Genomic DNA, 22,421 nt, shown 5'->3' on the forward strand with positions numbered 1-22,421 from the left:
TGTATTTGGCAAACTTGAAGTAAACATCTTTCCTATCTTGTTGAATCTAAAGTTCTGAATGAAAAATCAATATCTATCATAAAGCATCTCTATTAACTTCAAACATCTATCTAGACCTAAAAACATCTTACCCCCTAAACAACTAAGCTTAATTTTAGCACTACACTGTCTTGTCTTCAGCCTCATCAGAGACTTGACAAGGAATAAAACTTAATTACCTGAGTAAACCAGAAGGGCGAGACAATAGCTTCCTAAATGAAAAAAAAAAATGACAAGGACACTTTTGCTGCCTGAACAGTCACCCAACACTCTCTATAACGTTGGAGCATCATCTTCAGCCTTCTGGTCAAGTATCTCTGACAGACATATTTGTGAGGCAGGAACTATTGAGGACCTGCTTACCCTGTCTTGGCAGAGTTAGGCCATCTACTCTGCCTGCAACCCAGCTTGCTCATTTTTAGGCAGAATTCTGTCTGTGGCAGACATGTTTTATCATCTATGCTATGAAGTAGTAAAAGTTTTATTTTAGTCAGTCTATCTTATTTACTGAATCTTGTTCCTTCAGAGGTATACCCTGTATGACCTTTAAACTACATTTTCAGAGATCTATAAGCCTACAAAAAGAGAGAGACCTTGAGTATGTAACCTAGTCTCCTGGCCAGCCAGAGTTTGTCATTTGTCTCTGTTAATCATGCACCAATTGCACTATTTGAATTTATTTGGGGGGCAAATACCCTAAAAAGATTCCTAGAGTAATGGCCTCACCTATGTCTTTGTCTGTGCTTAATAATCTCCAAATAGTAACCAGGTAAAGTTAATTTTAGGATTTTTCCTGAAAAGACAAAGACACAGACACAATCTTCTCAGGAAAAGACATAAAATGAATCATAGTGTAGAAAGTCCCCACGAATGCAACAAGCAGACATCAAAACTCAAAAGAGCTAGAAGCACAGCAACTGTAGCCATACACTCAGCTTGCTGGAGCTCTTTCAGGAAGATGTGCTGTCTTCATGACTCTCGCCATTTCCAGTGGATATGGTTGTGCCAACTGAAGAATAAGAGAAGGGGAATTACCTGTATATAAACAGACACTAAGTATGAAGTTCTCAAAAAAGAAAGAAGATGGAAAAGAAAACAAACTACAATGTTAAAAGGAAAGGGGAGATATTAATTTTGTACTGAACATGACACAATATAAAACTTACTAAAAGCCAACTTAAAGTTTCAAAATAGATTCTATATATTGTGATGATAACAAGTTAATAGGAAAATATTTATTTTTGCAGGTTATTGTCTTTAGAATAGTTTTGTATTATTGTGATTTTAATTATATTTATGGTAGTTTAAACAACCAAAATATAGTATAGCATTTAGAATAATTAATTAATTGCCATTTTCATAGGGGGAAGGGGGAGGCGAGTGGATGTAATACTGTTTCAAATAAAATGCTAGAAAAACAATAATTTCATGCTCATCAGATTTTTCTACTTATAGTTATTACTCAAATAAATGAGCAATAATATATTTTTAATAAAATTTTTCTTAAATGAGGGAATAACCTGAGTCTCTGGACTAATCTGCTCTGGGATGATTTACCAAAGGGGATGATTTAGTAATCTATACTGTACTATGTTTTTGCTAATTTTATTGTCTTAATTTCAGGTTTCCCAGTCTACTTTTGACAAGACTTGTTCACTGTAGTATATGAAAAATATGGGCTGGGCATGGTGGTGCACGCCTTAATCCCAGCAGTTGGGAGGCAGAGGCAGGTGAATCTCTATGAGGTAAAGGACATCCTGGTACAGAGTGAGCTCTAGGACAGCCAGAGATACAAAAGAGACACCCTGTCTCAAAAGAAATATTGGTTATCAAATAAAAATTGAAAATAAGCAGAAGTGAAGGAAAATACAATCTAACTGATTGGAAGTGTAGGAAAGACAGAAGATGCTGGAATTCCTGCTGAGCTCAGCAGATGAGAAAGATGGCTTCTGTGCATCTGGACACATTGTGCGTTTCTCCCACAGCTTCTTTTCCTTCCCGTTTTCTGTTGTTTTAATTTTAACTTTGCCTTACAATATAATTACATTTCTCTTTTCCCTTTGCTCCCTCCCGAACCTTACATATACACCTCCCCATTTTCACTCACGTTGTTGTCTCTTTGTCTCAGTATTTTTTATTGCATGCACCCAAGTGTAAGTGTATACATATATATTCCTAAATATAACCTACTCAGTCCATACAATGTTACTTGCATGTATGTTTTCAAGGCTAACCAGCTGACACTGGACAACCAGTTGGTGTGATCTTCCCTGAGGATGACCACTTCTCCTGTGCTCAGCTTTCCTCCTTTGCTTATAGCTTTTTTTGGTGTGTGGTTGAAGCCTCCTGGGTTTTTTCCAATTCTCTTTGCCATGCCTTTTGCTATCATTTTGTGTTGATCTCTTTTTGGGCGATCATTTTGGTGAGACTACATCAGTTTAGCTTTTGATCACACAGCAAACTACCTGATTCTCCAGATCCTATGTATTTCTCCCTACTCTATCACAACGGACTCTGAATCTTAAGGAGAGTCTTGTACAAATCTCTGTTGAGACTGGGCTCTTTCCTATTTTTTTATGTATGATAATTTCATATCTGCTACTATATTCTCATCATGCATAAAAGAGAGAGTCTGTAACAAATAGATTGTTCTATACAGACTGCCATGCTCTCATTCTTAAATTGTTCACTACTTTTAAACAGCTGTATTGAAGCATAATTGATATATAAGAAAGTGCACATAGTTAAAAAATAATTTCATATGTTCTGCTACATGTACACATCCATGCAAGCATTAGCATGGTCAATATTATAAGAAACTACAGCTACAAAGTTTCTTCTCCCAGTTTAGGTTTGTTATTAGTATTTTTTTTTTTAATTTTGGTTTGTGTACTTTGCAATAAATCTACTCTCCTCACAAAATTAAATATATAACATAATAGTGTCAACTATAAGTACAATGATATATAGTATCTCTCTAGAATATTTTCATCTGTCATAACTGAAAATTAAAAGTTTTAAATATCATCTCCACATTCCATCAACTCTACATCCATACCCAGAAACCACCATCCTACTTTCTGAGTTTAAAGATTTTCAATATTGTATGTTTATGGAGATGTTCAGTGTCATTCTAGAGATGCCTTACTTGAGTCTGTATAGTGTCTTCCAAGTTTATCTATGCCATGTTATATGGTGTTTTCCTTATTGTTTTATGCTGAGTAATATCCAAGTCTGTGTATATGGCATATTTTATTTATCCACTAACTTCTTGATACATTAAAGTTGTTTGTTCATCTTGACTCTTGTGAAAGATGATATAATTGCTTGCTGGTATGTCTTGAGGATTCTCAATACATACCAAAGATGTGATTATTGCATTATCAATAGCTCTATCCCTAAATATTTTTGTAGTCATTTAGTCACTTATTTTTCATTCATTCATTCATTCATTCATTCATTCATATGTTTGAGAGAGTGTGTGTGTGGGTATCTATGTTCATGCTTGACACAACAGATGTCAACCTGGTCACATAGGGGTCCACAGAGACTGAACTGCCAACCAGGGAGAGTGCATGAGACTAACCTAGGTCCTCTGCATGTATGTAGTATTGGTGTAGCTTGGTTTTCATGTGGAACTCCAAGCAGTGGGAGCAGGGGCTGTCTTTCACTCTGTTGCTTGCCTTTGGGTCTCTTTCACCCTACTGGGCTGCCTCTTCTAATCTCAAAGAGAAGATGCTCCTAGTCCTACTGCAACTTGATATGCCAAGGAGGGAGGAGGAATTGTGGGGGGGGGTAGGGGCGGTAGAAGGAAAAGCCTAGCAGGAGAGGAGGGAGGGGAAACTGTGGCAAGGATGCAAAGTAAATCAATCCATTAATTTAAAAATTACCATTCTTTACATTGGTTATAAAACAAAACAAAATCATCAAAACAAACTAAGAAATAATCATATTTATAGTAACATTAAAAAGATAAAATATTTTAAAATACATTATCTGAGAAGATGAAGATATCCACACTGTAAACTGTAAACAATGAAGATTAAAAAGACACAAGTAAATATAATTACATATTCATGACTAGGAAACAATATTAAATGTCCAATTTTCACAAAACAATTTATGCATTCAATGCAAAACCTATAAAAATTCCTGGATATAGGCCAGACTTTTAAGCTTATATCCAACAATTCCTCCTAGCTAACTTCATTGGACTGAAAGCACACATAACTTCAAAAATTAGAAATATTAAGTGAATACAAAGATACTTCTATTTTTTTTAATTTTTAAAAAATATCTTTTATTAATTTACTCATATTACATCTCAATTGTTATCCCATCCCTTGTATCCTCCCATTCCTCCCTCCCTCCCAACCCTTACTCCCCTCCCCTATGACTGTGACTGAAGGGGACTTCCTCCCCTTTTATATGTTCATAGGGTATCAAGTCTCTTCTTGGTAGCCTGCTGTCCTTCCTCTGAGTGCCACCAGGCCTCCCTATCCAGGGGACGTGGTCAAATATGGGGCACCAGAGCACGTGTGAAGTCATACCCCACTCTCCACTCAACTGTGAAGAATGTCCTGTCCATTGACTTTGCTAGGCCGTTAACTTCAAACCCCTGCACAGATCTAGCAAAGATACTTCTAATGCACATCAAAAACCTTTGAAAATCAGTAAAGACAAGTAAATGTATTCAGTTTTCTATAATTTTATTTAATTGTGGGTTAGAGAAATAGTTTTTTCATATAGAATGTTGGTGTCCACACAATGGTGCAGGTGTGGGGTCTGTAGACTGCTTGGTGGGTCCCATTGCCTTCTTCCAACGTGAGGTGTGCTGCTGATAACCAAAGCAGGCCGCCAGGCTTCATAGCAACCACTTTTGCCCAGTCAGCCATCCAGCTGACCCAAGCTCTAGCAAGTGTTTGTTGGTAAAGATTAACCCTTTGCTTTATCCAAAAGCTATGTTTAATAATATTTCATCACTATCATTCATACTTTAATAATAATCAAATATACAAAACATAATGCAAACATGTAACAAAATATTTAAGTTCGTGTGAAAGTCAGTCCACACTCTCTACTCAACTCTGGAGAATGTCCTGTCCATTGAGTAGATCTGGGTATGGGTTCGAAGTTTACTGCCTGTTTTTTCCTTGGCTGGTGCCATAGTTTGAGCAGGACCTCTGGGCCCAGATCCGTCCATCATAATGTTTTTCTTGTAGGTGTCTAGGATCCTCTAGATCCTTCTATTTCCCCATTCTCCCATGCTTCTCTCACTTAGAGTCCCAATAGGATATCCTATCCTCTGTCCCACTTTTCTGGTAAGTGAAGACTTTCATAGGACATGCCCCATGACCCATGTCAATAACAATTACAGTAATTCTGAGTCGGCAAAATTGTTCTAAGAATTAACAAATAAATAAGCAAGTTAAATAAATAAGCTAGAGGGCTCACCTGCAGAAATAGATTTATTTAAAACATTGCAATTAATTCTTGGAATCCTAAATAAATAAAGACATCGATCACAAAGGTAAGTAAGATCTTCCAAATTTGTCTCCCCAGTTTGCACACCGATTTGTACAGACATTCACACAAGTAACTCCAACGGTGTATGGGTGTGAAGAGACTGAGAGTAAATGCCTTGGCTTGGGACAACAAGAAGATGCCTTCAAACAGCATGGAGCATGTAGAGAAATGTCCTGTGTGGTAGAAAAGGGGTTAAGTCTAGGACTCTATCTGAGACCAGATAACAGGCCTGTCATGATTAAATCAGCACCAGAGTCAGTACAGTAATGCCAGCAGGCATGAATCCACAGGCTCAATCACCACCACTGAATTCTTCCATTTTCCTTCCCTGCAGCCTTGGACAACAGAGAGAAGGCAAGATCCCACCTGCTAGCGAGCAAGGAATGGAAGCTCCTGGGAACGGTGCTTTGAAATTCAGAACCAGGCCTCCCTAGTGAGGTGCTTCTCTGAAGAAAAACCAAAGCCTTTCAGTCCTAGGACAGAGTTCTAGCTGGGTGTTCTCGCTGGCTGCAACCTGAAACTCTTGGGGACTGGTTTATTTCAGCTTGGACCACTGTCATTGCCTTCTCTTAATGACCCTAGAACTCTGTTCCTCTCTTGGTGATTGCACAGGTCACTGTGCCTATTGCACTTTGGTATACCCCAGCCTAGCATTAGCTTGTTGGCCAGGAGGCTCTGTAGCCTCCCCTCTAGTCTTGGAGAGGGCAGCTATTTTCATTTCAGTGAGGAAAAGAATCTCTAGAGCTATCCCACACCACACTGAGTTAAGGTGTGGCAAGTACTCATACCAGTCTGAAACATGACAAGCTATGTCCTGAGCCTGTGTACACCCTGAGACTGTAGGCCCTTGTGGTTATGAGATCCCTGAGATTCATTTACAAACCAGGTTAACAGTTAGTGGCCAACGGAGTGCTTTCAACAATAGTTCCAAACTTAATAGAAACCATGTGGAGTCAACAGTCTTTGTACTAAATAATAGTTTATTCCCTATGCAGCTTAAACTTTATCTAATGCAAATAGAAAATTATCATATAACTGAGCTACATGATTCAATTGGCAGGAAACAGTGTTTTCCTAACTTGTTCAAGCATATCACTTTATAAACTAATCCATGAAATTATATTTAAGGAATAAGCTTTCTATGAGCACTTTTAGTATGTATAATAGTCACAAAGTTATAATTATCAAAGACTTTTAAAGTATACAACTGTTAAGTGAGGAGGTAAATATTTCTTAAGTAACAGTCATTTAATTATGTGTGTTTATTGAATAAATGCTTATAAATCAAAGCAATTTTGGATTTTGTTTCTGGCATAAAATGTGTTTTCATCTTGATTTAAAGAAAAGTTAGAATCAAAGTACACATGATAGTTTCTAACCATGGGCAAGTTAAAATTACACAAATAACTAAATTGTGGGTATTCATGACCAAAAAACCCCCATTAGTTTACCGCTTAATATTATTTTTATTCTTTAGGTAAACCATTCTTTCATTAAGTTTTATTGCCCTTCTGTCCAGGCCCGCCAGACAATCAACCAAGACCCACCGACCCCTCAGGAGAGAATGGGGGACAAGAGATGCAAGGAACGGACAGCAAGTCAAAAAGATCTGATCAAGCTGACAAAATTTTATTTTTCCCAGGCTGCTTATAAGCACAAGGCAGGAGGTTGGGTGCGGGCAGAGGGGGAACTAGGGTGAGAGCGAGGTCAGCCCTCTCCTGCTACATACTGCACAATGTTCCCTTCATGGTCAGGTGGCGCTGAGCTGGCAGTTTCCTAGAAGCATGGAACAGCGAGACCTTATGCTAACTTAGGTGAAACAGATATATATCTGGTTATTGAGAAACCTAAAGACAGGAGGTCTCCTGGAGAGTTTTCTGAGAGTCATTGAAAGGGAGGGAGCAGGAGAGGTTTTGTCAAGCAGAACACAGGAGGTCCAAATGGCCATATTTGCTGAAAGCGCCCCCATCACCTTTCTGAAGCATAAAATATTCTTCTAAATGCGGCTCCAAAGGCTTGTTTAACTTGCTTATTCCTCAGTGTATAAATGAACGGATTCAACAGAGGGGCCACTGAAGTGTTGAGCAGAGCTATTCCTTTGCTCAAAGTAACTCTTTCATTTGCTGATGGCTTTATGTAGATAAATATGCAACTCCCATAAGTGAGGGAAACAACAATCATGTGAGAAGAACAAGTGGAAAAGGCCTTTTTCTTTTGCTGAGCCGAAGGGAATTTTATAATCGTCTTGATAATGTGGGCATAAGAAAGGATTACTATGACTAGTGTGACAATGAGTGTAACAAGAGCTAAGACGAAAGCCGTCAGTTCTAGTAAATGTGTGTCTGAGCAAGAAAGTTGGAGGACAGGAGAGACATCACACAGGAAATGGTCAATGACATTTGAAGCACAGAAATCCAAGTCAAGGCCAATAATCAGTGGTGGGAAAATGACCAGGAACCCAGTGACCCAAGAGCCCAGGACAAGCTGATGACAAACTTTGCTGCTCATGATAGATGCGTAGTGCAAAGGCTTGCAGATAGCAATATAGCGGTCATAGGACATGGAAGCCAAAAGGAAAAACTCTGTGCCACCCAAGAGTATGTAAAAGAACAATTGACATATACAACCACTGTAGGAAATTGTATTTCCCTTGGTTACAATGGAGATTAAAAATCTGGGAATGCAAGTCGTTGTGAATAAAATTTCCAGGAAAGAAAAATTCCGGAGGAAAAAATACATTGGTGTCTTGAGAAGGGGATCTAGCAGGGTGAGGGCAATAATAGTTAAGTTCCCCAGCATACTCAGCAAGTAATTTAGGAAAAGAGACAAAAAAATTACAATCTGTAACTGAGAATTATCTGTCAATCCAAGAAGGATAAATTCTATCTGTCTTGTATGGTTCTTCATTTCTCTTTGTGATCTCATTCAAGTTCTATAAGTAAAAAGATATGTGAATTAAAACACACACGAGTAGATGTATATCCGTTAAATAATAAGTTATATGATCCATATTCCTGAAGCACAGCCCTTTCAAGTATAACATTTATGGGTATTAGAGACATGATAGTAACCATATGACAATGCTTTTCCAGTAACAGTTTAAAGAAACCGATCGGAACAACTTGTAATAGCTTAGTTTTACTACTCTTTTAATTTAATTTAAACTTTGACTTAATTGTAACTAATTATGGATCTGTTAAATTAGTAAATAGCTTTGCATTGGAAATTAAATATCTCATTAAATGTCATATTACTTACTTTACCTAAGAGTAATTATTCCAGTATAATAAGCTAAAGTCTATAACTTAATTAATACCTTCTAAACTTCATACTAAAATATGTCTTGTTTCCTCACCTAGCTTTTCTGTGGACTACAAACATCATGGAGAAATACAATCAAGATATTTAAGCTTATAATTAAATACTGGGCAGACACAGATATGGCAGGGGCACCTTAACCCCTCTAATTTGATAGGAGCAGTAAATTCTACATTTTTAATATTAAATAAATGTTAGTTTATTAAAAATTATCATGTGAAAGTTTATGCATATCATATATTTTAGAATTATAGCACTCAGTAAATAGAAAGAATTTAGTTATAGGTTCTGAAAATATGCTGAGCATGCTAAGTGAAGTTTTAAGATGCTGTTATCAAAAACTGAAGAACTATGGGAAATTCTATTTTTAGCATCATTGTTTAAAAACATACTACTAGTAAACAGATACTACTGAAACAGTGTTAGGATTTACACTTCAATAGCATGTATTTTAGTGCTCTTGGAATTCATTTCAATATTTAAATGTAGATTAAATATGAACAACTTAAGTGATGTTCTTCATGTTATTAAACTTACACAAGTCAAATTTGAAATCCTATAGATGCCGTAGTTACTCTGGCATTGGCTGGATTTTATTTAAAACAGTATTTTCTTTAGCTAATTCAATAATAATAATAATAATAATAATAATAATAATAATAATAATGCAATGAAATTTAAGGACTAGTACTTCTAAAGCATATATTGTTTGAGAAAAAATGAAAAAGTCAGACTTCTGATAATCTTGGGAAATTAAAGAGATGCATTTTGTGGTTAAAAATTATCTTAAAAATGAGAGATGTTTAAATGTCAATATTTTATAAAGATAAAATCATAAGATCTTCATATATATTATATATATATATACTTTTAAAATCCCTCTTGTTATCACATAATATAACCTTATTACAACACTCCTTCCCTTTACTGCTCCCAGTCCCTGTCTACCTGCATCCACAAACTTTCTGCCTATCAATAAACAAATAGGTTTCTAGATGATAAGAATAAAATAAAAAACAAAAATGATAAAACAAGTACTCAAGCATTGGAACAGAAGAAAACGAACAGAGGGAAAACACCCGAAACAGGTCACGTGAAACAGATAAAGATGCAGAGAGCCACTCTTTTGTACACTCAGGAATCCCTTAAAACACCAAACCATAACACACACACACACACACACACACACAGTAATGTTAAAAAGAGAGAATATAATTTTATATTAAATAAATATATAAAAATAAGATGTAAATATTTAAAAGCTTTGGCATGACATTGTGAGACCAGGAGTCTCCAAAGATAGCACTGAGTTCATTTTTCCCCCTTTGGACATTGCTGTGTTGCATGCAGCCTACCATCAAGAGTGATTTGTTTCCATAGTGAGAGTCATTTGGGGAAAATTAAATTCTATTTGCAGGTGGCTACCCGTTGTAGTTTACTTCTGGATTAGGGATGGGGAATATGTCCACTTCTCCTTTCAGCTTTTGGATCCCATCTGGTGAAGAGCTATGCAGGTCAGGTGCTGCCTGCTGCCTCAGGCTCTGTGATGATTTCTTGTTTCTTTGCATCCTGCATCTCCCCTGGATCCTACACTTTTACACATCCTCTTCCTTAGGGTTCCTGAAGCCTAGCGGGGAGGAATTTGAAGGAAGCATCCCCTTTACGGCTGAGTGTTTCAAGGTCTGTCATTCTCCGAATAATGTTTGGCTGTGGGTGTCTGTATTTGTTTCCATCTGCGGCCTGAGAAATCGTTTCTGATGATTCTGAGCAAGGCGCTGACCTATGAGCATAGCAAAACGTCATTAGGAGTCATTTTACTGTTGCATTCTTTAAGCAGAAAAGCAGTATGTGGTTTTAGCCTAGGTCCCTGGGCTTCTACTCTTGGGTTCTTGGTCAAACAAGCAGAGTTGTGCAAGAGTTCCATCTGGTAAAATCTGCCTTAAGTAAAATCACATGCTGGTTGTTATACCCCCAGCCTTTGTGCCACCATTGTGCCAGCATATCTTGCAGGCAGGACACTGCTGTAGATAAAGAACTGTGGCTGAGTTGGTGTTTATGTGTGTCCTTTAGTAGGGTGCAGAGATCCTGTACCTAAGATGCCAGCATGTATGGGTAAAAGCTCTATGGACACCAGCTCAACTTCTCCATGTTTGATGACTTGTGCAGGTGTTGTCTTCAGCAGTGGGGTCTTGACATCAGTTTGAGGGGAATCACCTACATTTCAACAAAAGCCTGGGTAGTTTAGGGATCACCCTTTGGCCAACACATCAATCAGATATATTCCATTCCTGGTACTAGAAACTTCCTTTGGTGACAAAGGATGCCCAGTTGGGGCTTTGTCTCTCCTTTTGTTGGGTGATATCATTTAGATTACCTTCAAATATATATGGGAGCATCTACTACAGTAAGTTATTGTGCTATCCCTCAAAAATCCCTTACTTTTAGCTTTTTTACTCTTTTCCTCTCTTTCCTTCCCATTTCCACTTAATCTTCCTGTTTATTCCCTCCCAATCCATCCATAGCTACCTATTTCCCTTTCCCAGCAAGGTCTACCTATAGAAACCTTGTCCCTCACTCTATACATAACCTCTGTGGTTCTATCGATTGTAAGGTGATTATAATTGATTAAAGAGCTTATATTCACATATAAGTGAATGCATACTGTATTTTTCTTTCTGGGTCTTGGTTACTTCACTCAGGATAATTTTTCTAGTTCTATTTATTTACCTGAAATTTTCATTGTTTAACAGTTGAGTACTATGCCACTATGTAAATGTACCACACTTTCTTTATTCATTGACTTGTGAACAGAAATCTAGATTGGTTCCAATTTCTAGCTGTTATAAATAAAGCAGCAATGGCCATGGTTGAGAAAGTGTCTCTGTTGCAGGATGAAGCATTTGTCTGTTTATCCAAGAGGGTTATAGCTGAATCTTGAGGTAGAGCTATTCTCAGCTTCCTAAGCAAGTGGCACACTGAATTTCATAGTGGGTGTACAAGTTTGCCCTCCCACCAGCAATGGATGAGTGTTCCCCTTATTATGTGTTCTTGACAGCATGAGTTGTCATATGTTTTATAAATGGTATCTAAAGTAGTTTTGATTGCATTTCCCTGATGATGACTTTAGTGTTTTTCAGGCATTTCAGTTTCTTTTCTTTTCTTTTCTTTTTTTTGAACATTCAGTATCCCATTTTTTAAAAATTGTGTTATTTGTTTTCGTGGTATGTAGCTTTCTGAATTCTTTATGTATTTTGGATGTAACCTTCTTTCTGATGTATAGTTGGTAAGAACAACTTCCCATTCCATAGGCTTCCACAGTGTCCAAATGACCATGTCTCTAGCTGTTCAGAAAGGTTTAGGTTTCATGAAACCCTACATATTAATTGTTGTTCTTAGTCCTAATGGTGTTTTTTTTTTTTCAAAAAGTCTTTTCCTGTGCCAATGAGTTCAAGGCTATCTCTCACTTTCTCTTCTGTCACATTCAGTGTATTTGGTTTTATTTTGAGGTCTTTGATCCACTTGGATGTGAGCTTTGTTCAGGGTGGTAAGCATATATATTTGCAAGTGACGTCCAGTTTATGAAGAACTATTTATTGAAGATGCTGTCATTTTTCCACTGAGCATTTCTGGCTTCTTTATTTTAAAAAGGTAGGTATCTATAAATATAGGACTTATATCTGAGTACTAAATTTAATTTCATTGATCTATATGTCTGTATTTGTGCGAATACTAGCCTGGTCTATTGCTATAACTCCATATTACAACTTAAAGTCTTGGAATGTGATCTTTCTAGCAGTTCTTTTACTAATCAGGATTGTTTTTATATGTGTATTCCTATGACATACACATTTTTGTTAAAACTTTAGTTTCCAGTTTGAATAAAAGAATTACTGGCCCAGTGTTATCATTTGGAGAAAAATATAAAATGCTGGCCGTACAATCTCCTGATTTTAATGTGAACCAGGGAACCAAAAGTGGAAGCAGAAAACTGATTTTCCAAAGTTTTCCTCTGGCCACATATATGGGTCATATGTATGTATTCATAAACATTATGCACACACATACACACACATATACACACACTCACATTTAATACACACACTCACACATCATACACACACATACACACTCACACTCACATCATACACACTCATACTCACCTATCACACACACACACTCACATCATACACACACTCACATCATACACACACTGTCACATCACACACACACACTCACATCATACACACACTCACACGTCACACACAGCATACACACTCACACATCATATACACACTCACACATCATATACACACTTACACATCATATACACACTTACACATCATACACACACACTCACATCATACACACACACTCACACGTCACACACATCATACACACTCATACTCACACATCGTACACACACACTCACATCATACACACACAGTCATACCATACACACACACTCACATATTACACACACTCACACGTCACACACAGCATACACACACATGTCGTACACACACACTCACACATCATATACACACTCACACATCATACACACACATACACACTCACACTCACATCATACACACTCATACTCACCTATCACACACACACACTCACATCATACACACACTCACATCATACACACACTGTCACATCACACACACACACTCACATCATACACACACTCACACGTCACACACAGCATACACACACACACACGTCACACACAGCATACACACACTGTCACATCACACACACACACTCACATCATACACACACTCACACGTCACACACAGCATACACACACACTCACACATCGTACACACCACAAACACCCACACTTACACACACAGCATACACACTCACACATCATACACACACTCACACGTCACACACATCGTACACACACACACACACCCACACTTACACACACAGCACACACACTCACACATCGTACACACACACTCACACGTCACACACAGCATACACACACACACACGCCGTACACACACACTCACACGTCACACACAGCATACACACACACACACGCCGTACACACACACTCACACATCGTACACACACACACACACTCACACATCACATACAAACACATGCACACACATTATAAACAAAAATTTTGAAGAGCTAAAACAGTAAATCACAAGATCAGCAAGGAAATAAATACATTGAAAACTAAGAGTTGTTTAAAACATATATTATAACTGCAATAAATTAAAACCCAAGGATTTATTAAGCATAATATGAAGTAGTGTCTAAAATAAGAAAATTTTCTTTAAAAATTACTTATATCAAAAAAATAATTAATTGGTAGACAAAGTCTATTACTTTTTGCTGATTTGATTCAGCCTTTAGAATATTCTGTTCTATCTAAGAAGAAACAATTATTATAGGGCACTTTGGAAGTCTGAAGAGATACATTAATAGACAGAAAACACTCTCTGAACTAATAGTGTAAAATTATCTGTCTCAGAAAAAAAAAAACACCACTTGAATGTCAATATTATGTATAGGTTGAATGCCGTGACCTTAAGTAAAAGATAAAATATAATCATACTATTTAATGCTAAAATTGTTTAATAGTTTTTTTTTTGTTGGTTTTTTGTTTAGTTTAGTTTAGTTTAGTTTAGTTTAGTTTTGGTTTGGTTTGGTTTGGTTTTACGAGACAGGGTCTCTTTCTGTGTTAGCCTTGGCTGTGCTGGACTCGCTTTGTAGACCAAGCTGGCCTCAAACTCACAATGATCCGCCTGCCTCTACCTCCCAAGTACTGGGACTAATGGTGTGTGCCCTCATGCCTGGCTGTTTAATAGTTTTAAAAAATGATTTTATTATTTAGATGATGTAGTTTGGTATAAGAACACCAATAAATACACAATTAATGAAAAATATCCAACAATATTCCAGGTATAAAATTTAAAAGAACTTTGTCTAAGTTGAATGTTTTATAGATATCTAAAAGTTTCATATACCTAAGGTATCCACAAATCTGATAACACTTAAAAATAAAATTTCCTCACAGTGAAATTTAATCTGTAGTTTGATTCCATTATTAGCAGAAATCCAGTCAACCTTAGAAATATTTTACCTTTCAGCAAAAAATAAAGTCTGTCTCATTTTAATTTTATCCTGATTAAACTTTGGTTATTAGTTTCTATAATTAATAAATTATTTCCAAGTTAACTTAAACACAACCTAAACGAAGGAAATATAATACTTTGACTTTTGAAATTATGACATTTACTTATATTACGGCTCTTTTATTATGTTTTATCAACCAAATTTTTTTCTGTTTTAGGATTTTTTTTTTTGTTATTGCATTGCTGAATACAGATAATCTTTCTTATGTTTTAAATGTTTCCCACTTCCCATTTACCTCTCTTGTTTCCTCTAAAATTCATGGTACCCTTTCCTTTTATTATTTTAGAAAACTAACGTGTAGGGGGGAAGCAATCATTAGCGTATCCAACTTTGAGTCCCATGAACCTGATCTATCAACAATGACTCACTATGCAGTATACGCCTAAAGAGATCATAGTGGCTTTCCTGTCTTAGAGGTAACCAACAGCTCTGTAATTGGACTTCAAGGCGTACTCAACAGGAAGGATGCCATGCCTGGTACTGGAAACCTAGCCAGCTAGCCAGGAACGACGAGATCCTGGAGGAGAGTCTACTACAGCCACATTACTAGACACACATGGTTACTAACTGCATGCAAATCCTATCCTTCTACCCATAGGCGACTGTCTCTGCCATCCATTATGAAGGACACTGCTATTTGCAATGGATTGATACCATCACAGAAAACCACCACTGGTCAAAATACAGAGCACAACTGATCATGGCATTTCCACACATCCCCCTCCTCATGGGTACACACATGCAACACAACTCTTACAAGCAAAGCACAGAGAATTTCTCTGAATAGGGACAAAAATACTAAAAGATCCAGAGCATGGGAAGGCTACTTGTGTTTTGTAGAAATTACATGGATGCTGCAGGCAAAATAGAGTTCTAAAAATGATTTAGATAGTTACCTCATTCCTTGACCCTGTCTTCATTTGGTAGTTTCCCCTTTGCTGATATATTTATCTTCTTTTTCAGCAAAACTGAATTTGACAATTAGAAATTATCAATGAGTTATACTTGCTCAAAATACATTGATCACAGTCAACATTCCAACATCCCCTCCCCCAATTTTAGCAATGTACTAAAACATGTATAGTTGATGCTCTTTGGAAAAAAAACCTTTATCTAACTTTACATGTTTGCATGGCCTCTACACTGCTTAGGTCTTCACTAATTAGCCAACAGAAGGACTACAATTTTCTCTATAATTCTCTAGTGTGATTTCTTGTTTAAACTGCAAAACTAGAAACTTAGATTCAAGTTCTTGAATCAGAGTCTAGCCTTTATTTCATGACTTATGACATAGGTGAGAAATTATTTGAAAATAAAAATTTTATGACCTGATCTTTTACATTTTAAGTTCCTTTGTGTATATAATTCTTTAATGTTTAAATAGTAATGCCATGCATTGCTTTGTAAGTCTTTGCAAATATCATGCATTTACGCAATGTATATTGATCACATCCATTCACCACTGCCTCCTTCTACCTCACCTCAGCGTCCCTCACCTTCTCCTCTCTAAACTTCATGTTGTCTTTTTATTTTATTTTTTGTTATAAGAAAATTATTCTTAAATGTTTTAAAGAAAACTAATTTTATTATTTCACTTACCATTAACAGAACATGTAGCACCATCTTTTCTTGAGTGTATGAACAATCAAACTAAAAGGCAAATATACTCAATGAAAGCAATATTTAACATTGTGGACATGAAAATTAATATAAAAGATTCCTTCAGGCTAATTAAAAACAGAGTATTAACATGTGAATTTTAACAAACAAAGCAAAATTTACTCTGAATCATATCTCTGAGCATTTAAGCTCATACCTTAGACAACAAGAAATTCTTCTAAAACATTTTTATAATACCAGAGAAATTATGAGATAATACATATATGTCCAACTAATTTTACTTCACAATTTTATAAAATTATTATAGCAGAAATCATGTAGAAACCAGATAATACCAGTTCCCAGTTATTTAAATATTACAATGGCCTCTACAGGAAATCTAAGGGGACAGTGTCCCTAAGGAAAAGGAGGATAATTTAAAAACATGAAAACAACTTTTAAAAAGCCAATCTGCCTTTTATATTTATCACTGAATAAAAATAAGTCTATTAGCCAGAATGTATGAGCATTGTGCTAGGGAGCTGAGTAGGGGAGAGGGCAAGTTGAAGTCAGATTATTTACATAGTAAAACAATAAAAGTAAAAGCTCTCCTTAAAACCCTGTGGCAAGAGTGTTGTCACAAGTATCAGGCAAACCTAGGTTATATAGTGATTATCAGGCCATCAAGGACTATAATAGCATAATTTTTTTGTCTCTAAAATGTTCATTTTTACAAGTATAATGGTATTAATTACTACAATAAAAATAACCACTTTGGGGACTGAAGTGCGGCACCATGGGTAAAGTGCTTGCTATGAAAGCATCAAGACATGAGTTTGGTTCCCCAAAGCCCACACAAAGGCTGGATACAGTGTTTCTGTAAGCTAGGGATGCTGGTCCTGAGACCTCACCCAGTGGCCAGCCAACCAAGGAAACACAGGGATACAGTGTGTCTGTAATCTAGGGATGCTGATCCTGAGACCTCACCTAGTGGCCAGCCAGCCAACCAAACACAGGAATACAGTGTGTCTGTAACTTAGAGATGCTGATCCTGAGACCTTACCTAGTGGCCAGCCAACCAAGCAAACACAGGGAGCTACAGACACAAAAAGAAATTGTATGCTAAAATTTTGGTCAAGTCATCAAGGGAAGACACTTTGATGTTAGCCTCTGGCCTCCATGCATGCCTGCGTGTGCTTCTGCATGTGAACACATATGCATCACTCCCCGCCACACGCACCAAAATAAAAAAAGACATTGCAAGACCATTGTAGAAGTGCTATAGCAAGTGTTAAGTAATATTGTATCATATGACAATTATTACTTTGTAGATAATGCCAAATTAAAGCCACTTGAGGAATAATTACTTTGAGTGTCTGTTTGTGTTCCCAGTGTGTGACTCTATCACTAAGGGGACAGTGCCTGAGTAATCCTATTTGCTTTCTCAAAAGCTATAGTGTTCTAAATCAATGAGTCAAATGAAACTGCACAAATTGTGATTTAGAAATGAAGTTTGGAGCCATTTGTATGATTAATTGTTTAGTGTGCTTGGGCACCACAGAATGTGAAGGCCAAAGGACAACTTGTAGGAATACATTCTCTTTTACAGTGGGGAACATTTATCTACTGAGTCATCTTGCCAGCCCTAATTTGGGGACATTTTCTTCAATGATCAATGTACACCTAAACTCAAAGTTTATTCAGTTTTATTAATTGTTTATAGTATCTGTCACATATTTATCACTGCTTTAGTGCTTGTTTATTCATTTTCACTAGTCATCGTAAGAGGAAAAGGCATATAACTATAAAAAGCTTTGGATTTTGAAAATTTAGAGAAATTGTTTTATATACATTCATGGAAGTATCTAGAAATCATGAATAAAGATTCTATGGAGGTCTTTTATTTAAGATACAGTTTTATAAGCCTTATATCATAATTGCAATACAGCAAACAGATTAATAATAACACCCTGGCAGAGCAAATATATTTAATGTATAAAATAAGAGCTATGAGACTAAGGAAATGGTTCAGTAGACAAAAGCCCTGCTATCCTAAAGCCTGAGCTTAAGTTCCCAGAGCCTATGTAAAGATCTTGGTGCCATCACATGTGCCTATAACCTCAGGCTGTGGGGGCATGGGGACAGGAGGCTCCTGGGGGCTTGCTGAATACTAGCATCACTTTAGATGAATTATGAGACCTTGAGTCAGGTAATAAGGTAGAAAGTGATGGAGACACTTATATACTTGTGCACACGTGACAGACCCACAGATGCACAAGAAGTAATGAAGAAGAAGAAGAAGGAGAAGAAAGAAGAAGAAGAAGAAGAAGAAGAAGAAGAAGAAGAAGAAGAAGAAGACGAAGAAGAAGACGAAGAAGAAGAAGAAGAAAATGAGAAATGATGCCTGGTATAAAGTTTTAACAACCTGTTATACCTAATACATGGATGTAGAGAGATTTTAATCCAACCACATGGATACTCTGGCAAGGGATCACATCCAAAGTCCTGTTTATTTTAGCTGCAACACAAACACGCCCTTAGTATTCACTTTTAATCTCTCTGGCTGGAAGACAGTAACACAGTGAGTACACACATTTAAATCAAACACAAGGACATCTAATTGAGGGGCAGACAAATCAGAAATGGATTTGACAGAATGAGTCAGAGACAGGCTATACTTGAGAACAGGCAGGAAAGACACTTAAGAACAATGCAATGAGAGAAGAGTTCAGTTGAGTGCTGTTGAGCTGAGCTGAGCTGAGCTGAGTTCAGTACATGAAACAATTCAGAGAGGAGCCAGTTTGAATCAGTCAACTTGGAGAGGAGTTTTAAGCCAGAACAACTGAGTTGAACCAGCCATTCAGAGTTCAGGGAAAAAAACTAGGAAAAAAGGAAATAAAAGTCACATTTACTGAGAAACTTGCTGTTAAACCTGACAACAAGAGTTTGGTCCCTGAGAACCTGGCAGTGGATGTACAAAACTAACTACCACAGGTTTCCTTTGATTGTAGAACACACCATTGAGCGTCGCGCGGCGCGCGCGCGCCGCGACACACACACACACACACACACACCACAAATAAATGTAATACAAAATTTAAATATTGTAAAAAAATTATTTGATATAGCAAAAATGTTGAAGCTACCATTTCTTTGAGATGTTTACAAATAAAAGGGTTATGCTGAGAATCATCTCATCTTTTTATTGGTAAAAATAAAATAAGTATTTTATTTACAGTCAGATATTTCAATGTAGCTCCAGGTTTACCTTATATTAGTGATTAGCATGGCGGTTTCCTCCCTCCATATTTTCCCATATACCTCCCATGCTCTCTTTAAACCTTATGGCCTCTCACACTTTACGTATACACCATATACATACACATAAACATATATATATGTATATATCACACAAATATACACAAATACACAAACAAATACATATATTCCTAGAGGCATCAAGTATAACCGGCTCAGTTTGCACAATTCTCTTGGAGTTGTGAACATGAGTAACAATACAAGGAGAGGAAATGGAACCGGACTTATCTCAGGGTCAACTGTGTTATTTAAAATCTCCTTTCCTCATTTCTTCATATAATTAAAGAGAACGTCATTTCCTTAGAGAAAGATGCAATCCGTTGCATCATTGTAGTGAATGCCTTTTCACTTGCTGATTCCTCAAGGTGTAGATAAAAGGATTCAGAAGTGGAGCCACTGAAGTATTGAGCACAGAAATTCCCTTGGAAATAGACACTCTCTGCTTGACTGACGGTTTAACATACATGAAGATGCAGCTGCCGTATGAGAGGGATATCACGATCATGTGAGAAGAACATGTAGAGAAAGCCTTCTTCCTCTGACTGGCCGAAGGGATTTTTAGAATTGTCAGGGCAATGTAGGTGTAGGATATTATCACCATGACCAACGTGAGTAAGAGTGTCACCAAGGCTGAGACAAATCCCATCATCTCCAGGAGCTGTGTGTCTGTGCAGGAAAGCTGCAGGAGAGGGGTGGTGTCACAGTAGAAATGGTCCACAATGTTGGAGGCACAGAAGTCAAGATCCAAGCCTAACAGGAGCGGTGGAAAGATGACAAAAAATCCAGCAAGCCAACAACTGAGGACCAGCTGCACACAGACTTTATTGTTCATGATGGTCATGTAGTGCAGGGGCTTGCAGATGGCTACATATCGGTCATAGGACATGGCTGCCAGCAAGTAAAATTCTGATGCTCCAAACAGGAAAGCAAAAAACACTTGAGTCAAACAGTTACCATAAGAAATGGTCTTGTCCCCCGTTGCCATAGTAACAAGCAATTTGGGAATACATGTAGTAGTGTAGGAAACCTCTAAGAAGGAAAAATTCCGAAGGAAAAAATACATGGGGGTCTTCAGGTGAGTATCTACCAGGGTGAGGGTTATGATGGTCAGATTGCCTGTGATGCTGAGCATGTAGGTAAGAAGCAGGAAGATGAATAGCACAACTTTCCACTGTGGGTCATCAGTCAAGCCTGCAAGGATGAAAACTGTCACCCTCGTATGGTTCTTCATTGGGATGTTCTGACTTTTAGCTGGTCCAAGATGAAGAGAGAAGGGTTTGGGAAGAGGTTTTCACTACAGAACTATACTAGTGACACATCTTGATGAAAAATACCATCAGCATTGCCAAAGCGAAGTTTTAGACAGATCATTACTAATCCATGATCTAAGGAGGTCTATGCCAGGAAAATAGTATTTTGTTGGTTAATGGATCTGAGCAGAAAACAAAATGTTACTTTATAATTATACTTGTGAATAACTTATATAATGGTGTTATCTGGTATATCTTTTAGGTGACTAAATTATCAGGAAATTAAAGACACAAGAAGACAGAAAAGCTATTTTGTTTCTTGAGCATACAGCACTGTCATATTTCCTACTCTCTTAAGGAAGCTTAATTGAATACAATGTTAATTATTTTCAAAGAAATCCAGTGATGTTATTATCTTGGAATATAGAAGTCTATATTGAAAAAGAAGGGAAAGGATAAAAAGAGGAGAGAGAGAGAGAGAGAGAGAGAGAGAGAGAGAGAGAGAGAGAGAGAGAGAGAGAGAGAGATTCTCCCCGGGGTCAATATATCTTTCCAGTTTTAAAAACTCATCTAGCTGAAATATCTAATTTTGAACTTCTATTTTCAAGGGGAAGATGTAATTTCAAAATTGAGAGTGAATTATTGAGGTAATTTTTAGAGTTTCTATTGAATTAAATAATTGAAGTAATTTTATCTACAGTTTCTATTACTATTTTCATTACTTTGATTTCTGTTGTCACCCTATATTTTGCTTACTTATTCTTCCAATACCACTTCTTTAGCAACAGTTTGACATTATCAGTGTCTATAGTAAACCATTGTGGTTTCAAGAAAATTATAGCTATAGGTACACTGGACAAGGAGGAACATGTGAATATTGTTTTAGAAAGTTGTGTAAAGTGAGAGGATAAAAATTTTGTAAAAATATAAGATACAGGATATTTAGAAATTGGAAATGAGTTTGAAGAGTAAAATATTAAATTCATAATATTCATAGTTTAAATTCATAGATTCATAATGTATATGATGCAAATGTGGTGTTTAAAAATCTTTAAGCTTCCTTTTGTGTACCTCTAAAGCTTACATTTTCTGGTTCGTCTTATGAAGAGATTGACAATATGAATACATGACCTGCAAAAGAGGAGGATTATTTGGTAAATTTAAAAAGCGCATTGCAGCAATCAAATAATGACTCAAATTTTACTCAAT

General features: G+C 36.8%; 2 protein-coding genes across 2 annotated transcripts; both read right to left on the minus strand.

The window, feature by feature from the left end:
* Nucleotides 1-7,533: 7,533 nt before the first annotated feature.
* LOC127210730 (olfactory receptor 6C70-like) lies at nucleotides 7,534-8,490 on the minus strand. The gene has a single exon (XM_051170470.1). The coding sequence runs from the start codon at nucleotides 8,488-8,490 to the stop codon at nucleotides 7,534-7,536; it is 957 nt and encodes a 318-aa protein (XP_051026427.1).
* Nucleotides 8,491-20,287: 11,797 nt separating this feature from the next.
* On the minus strand, nucleotides 20,288-21,193 carry LOC127210722 (olfactory receptor 6C74-like). The gene has a single exon (XM_051170461.1). It carries the CDS (start codon nucleotides 21,191-21,193, stop codon nucleotides 20,288-20,290), a length of 906 nt encoding a protein of 301 aa, XP_051026418.1.
* Between the last annotated feature and the right edge of the window lie 1,228 nt (nucleotides 21,194-22,421).

The sequence above is a fragment of the Acomys russatus genome, chromosome 28 (assembly GCF_903995435.1).
Source record: "Acomys russatus chromosome 28, mAcoRus1.1, whole genome shotgun sequence".
In the NCBI taxonomy this organism is placed as follows: Eukaryota; Metazoa; Chordata; class Mammalia; order Rodentia; family Muridae; genus Acomys; species Acomys russatus.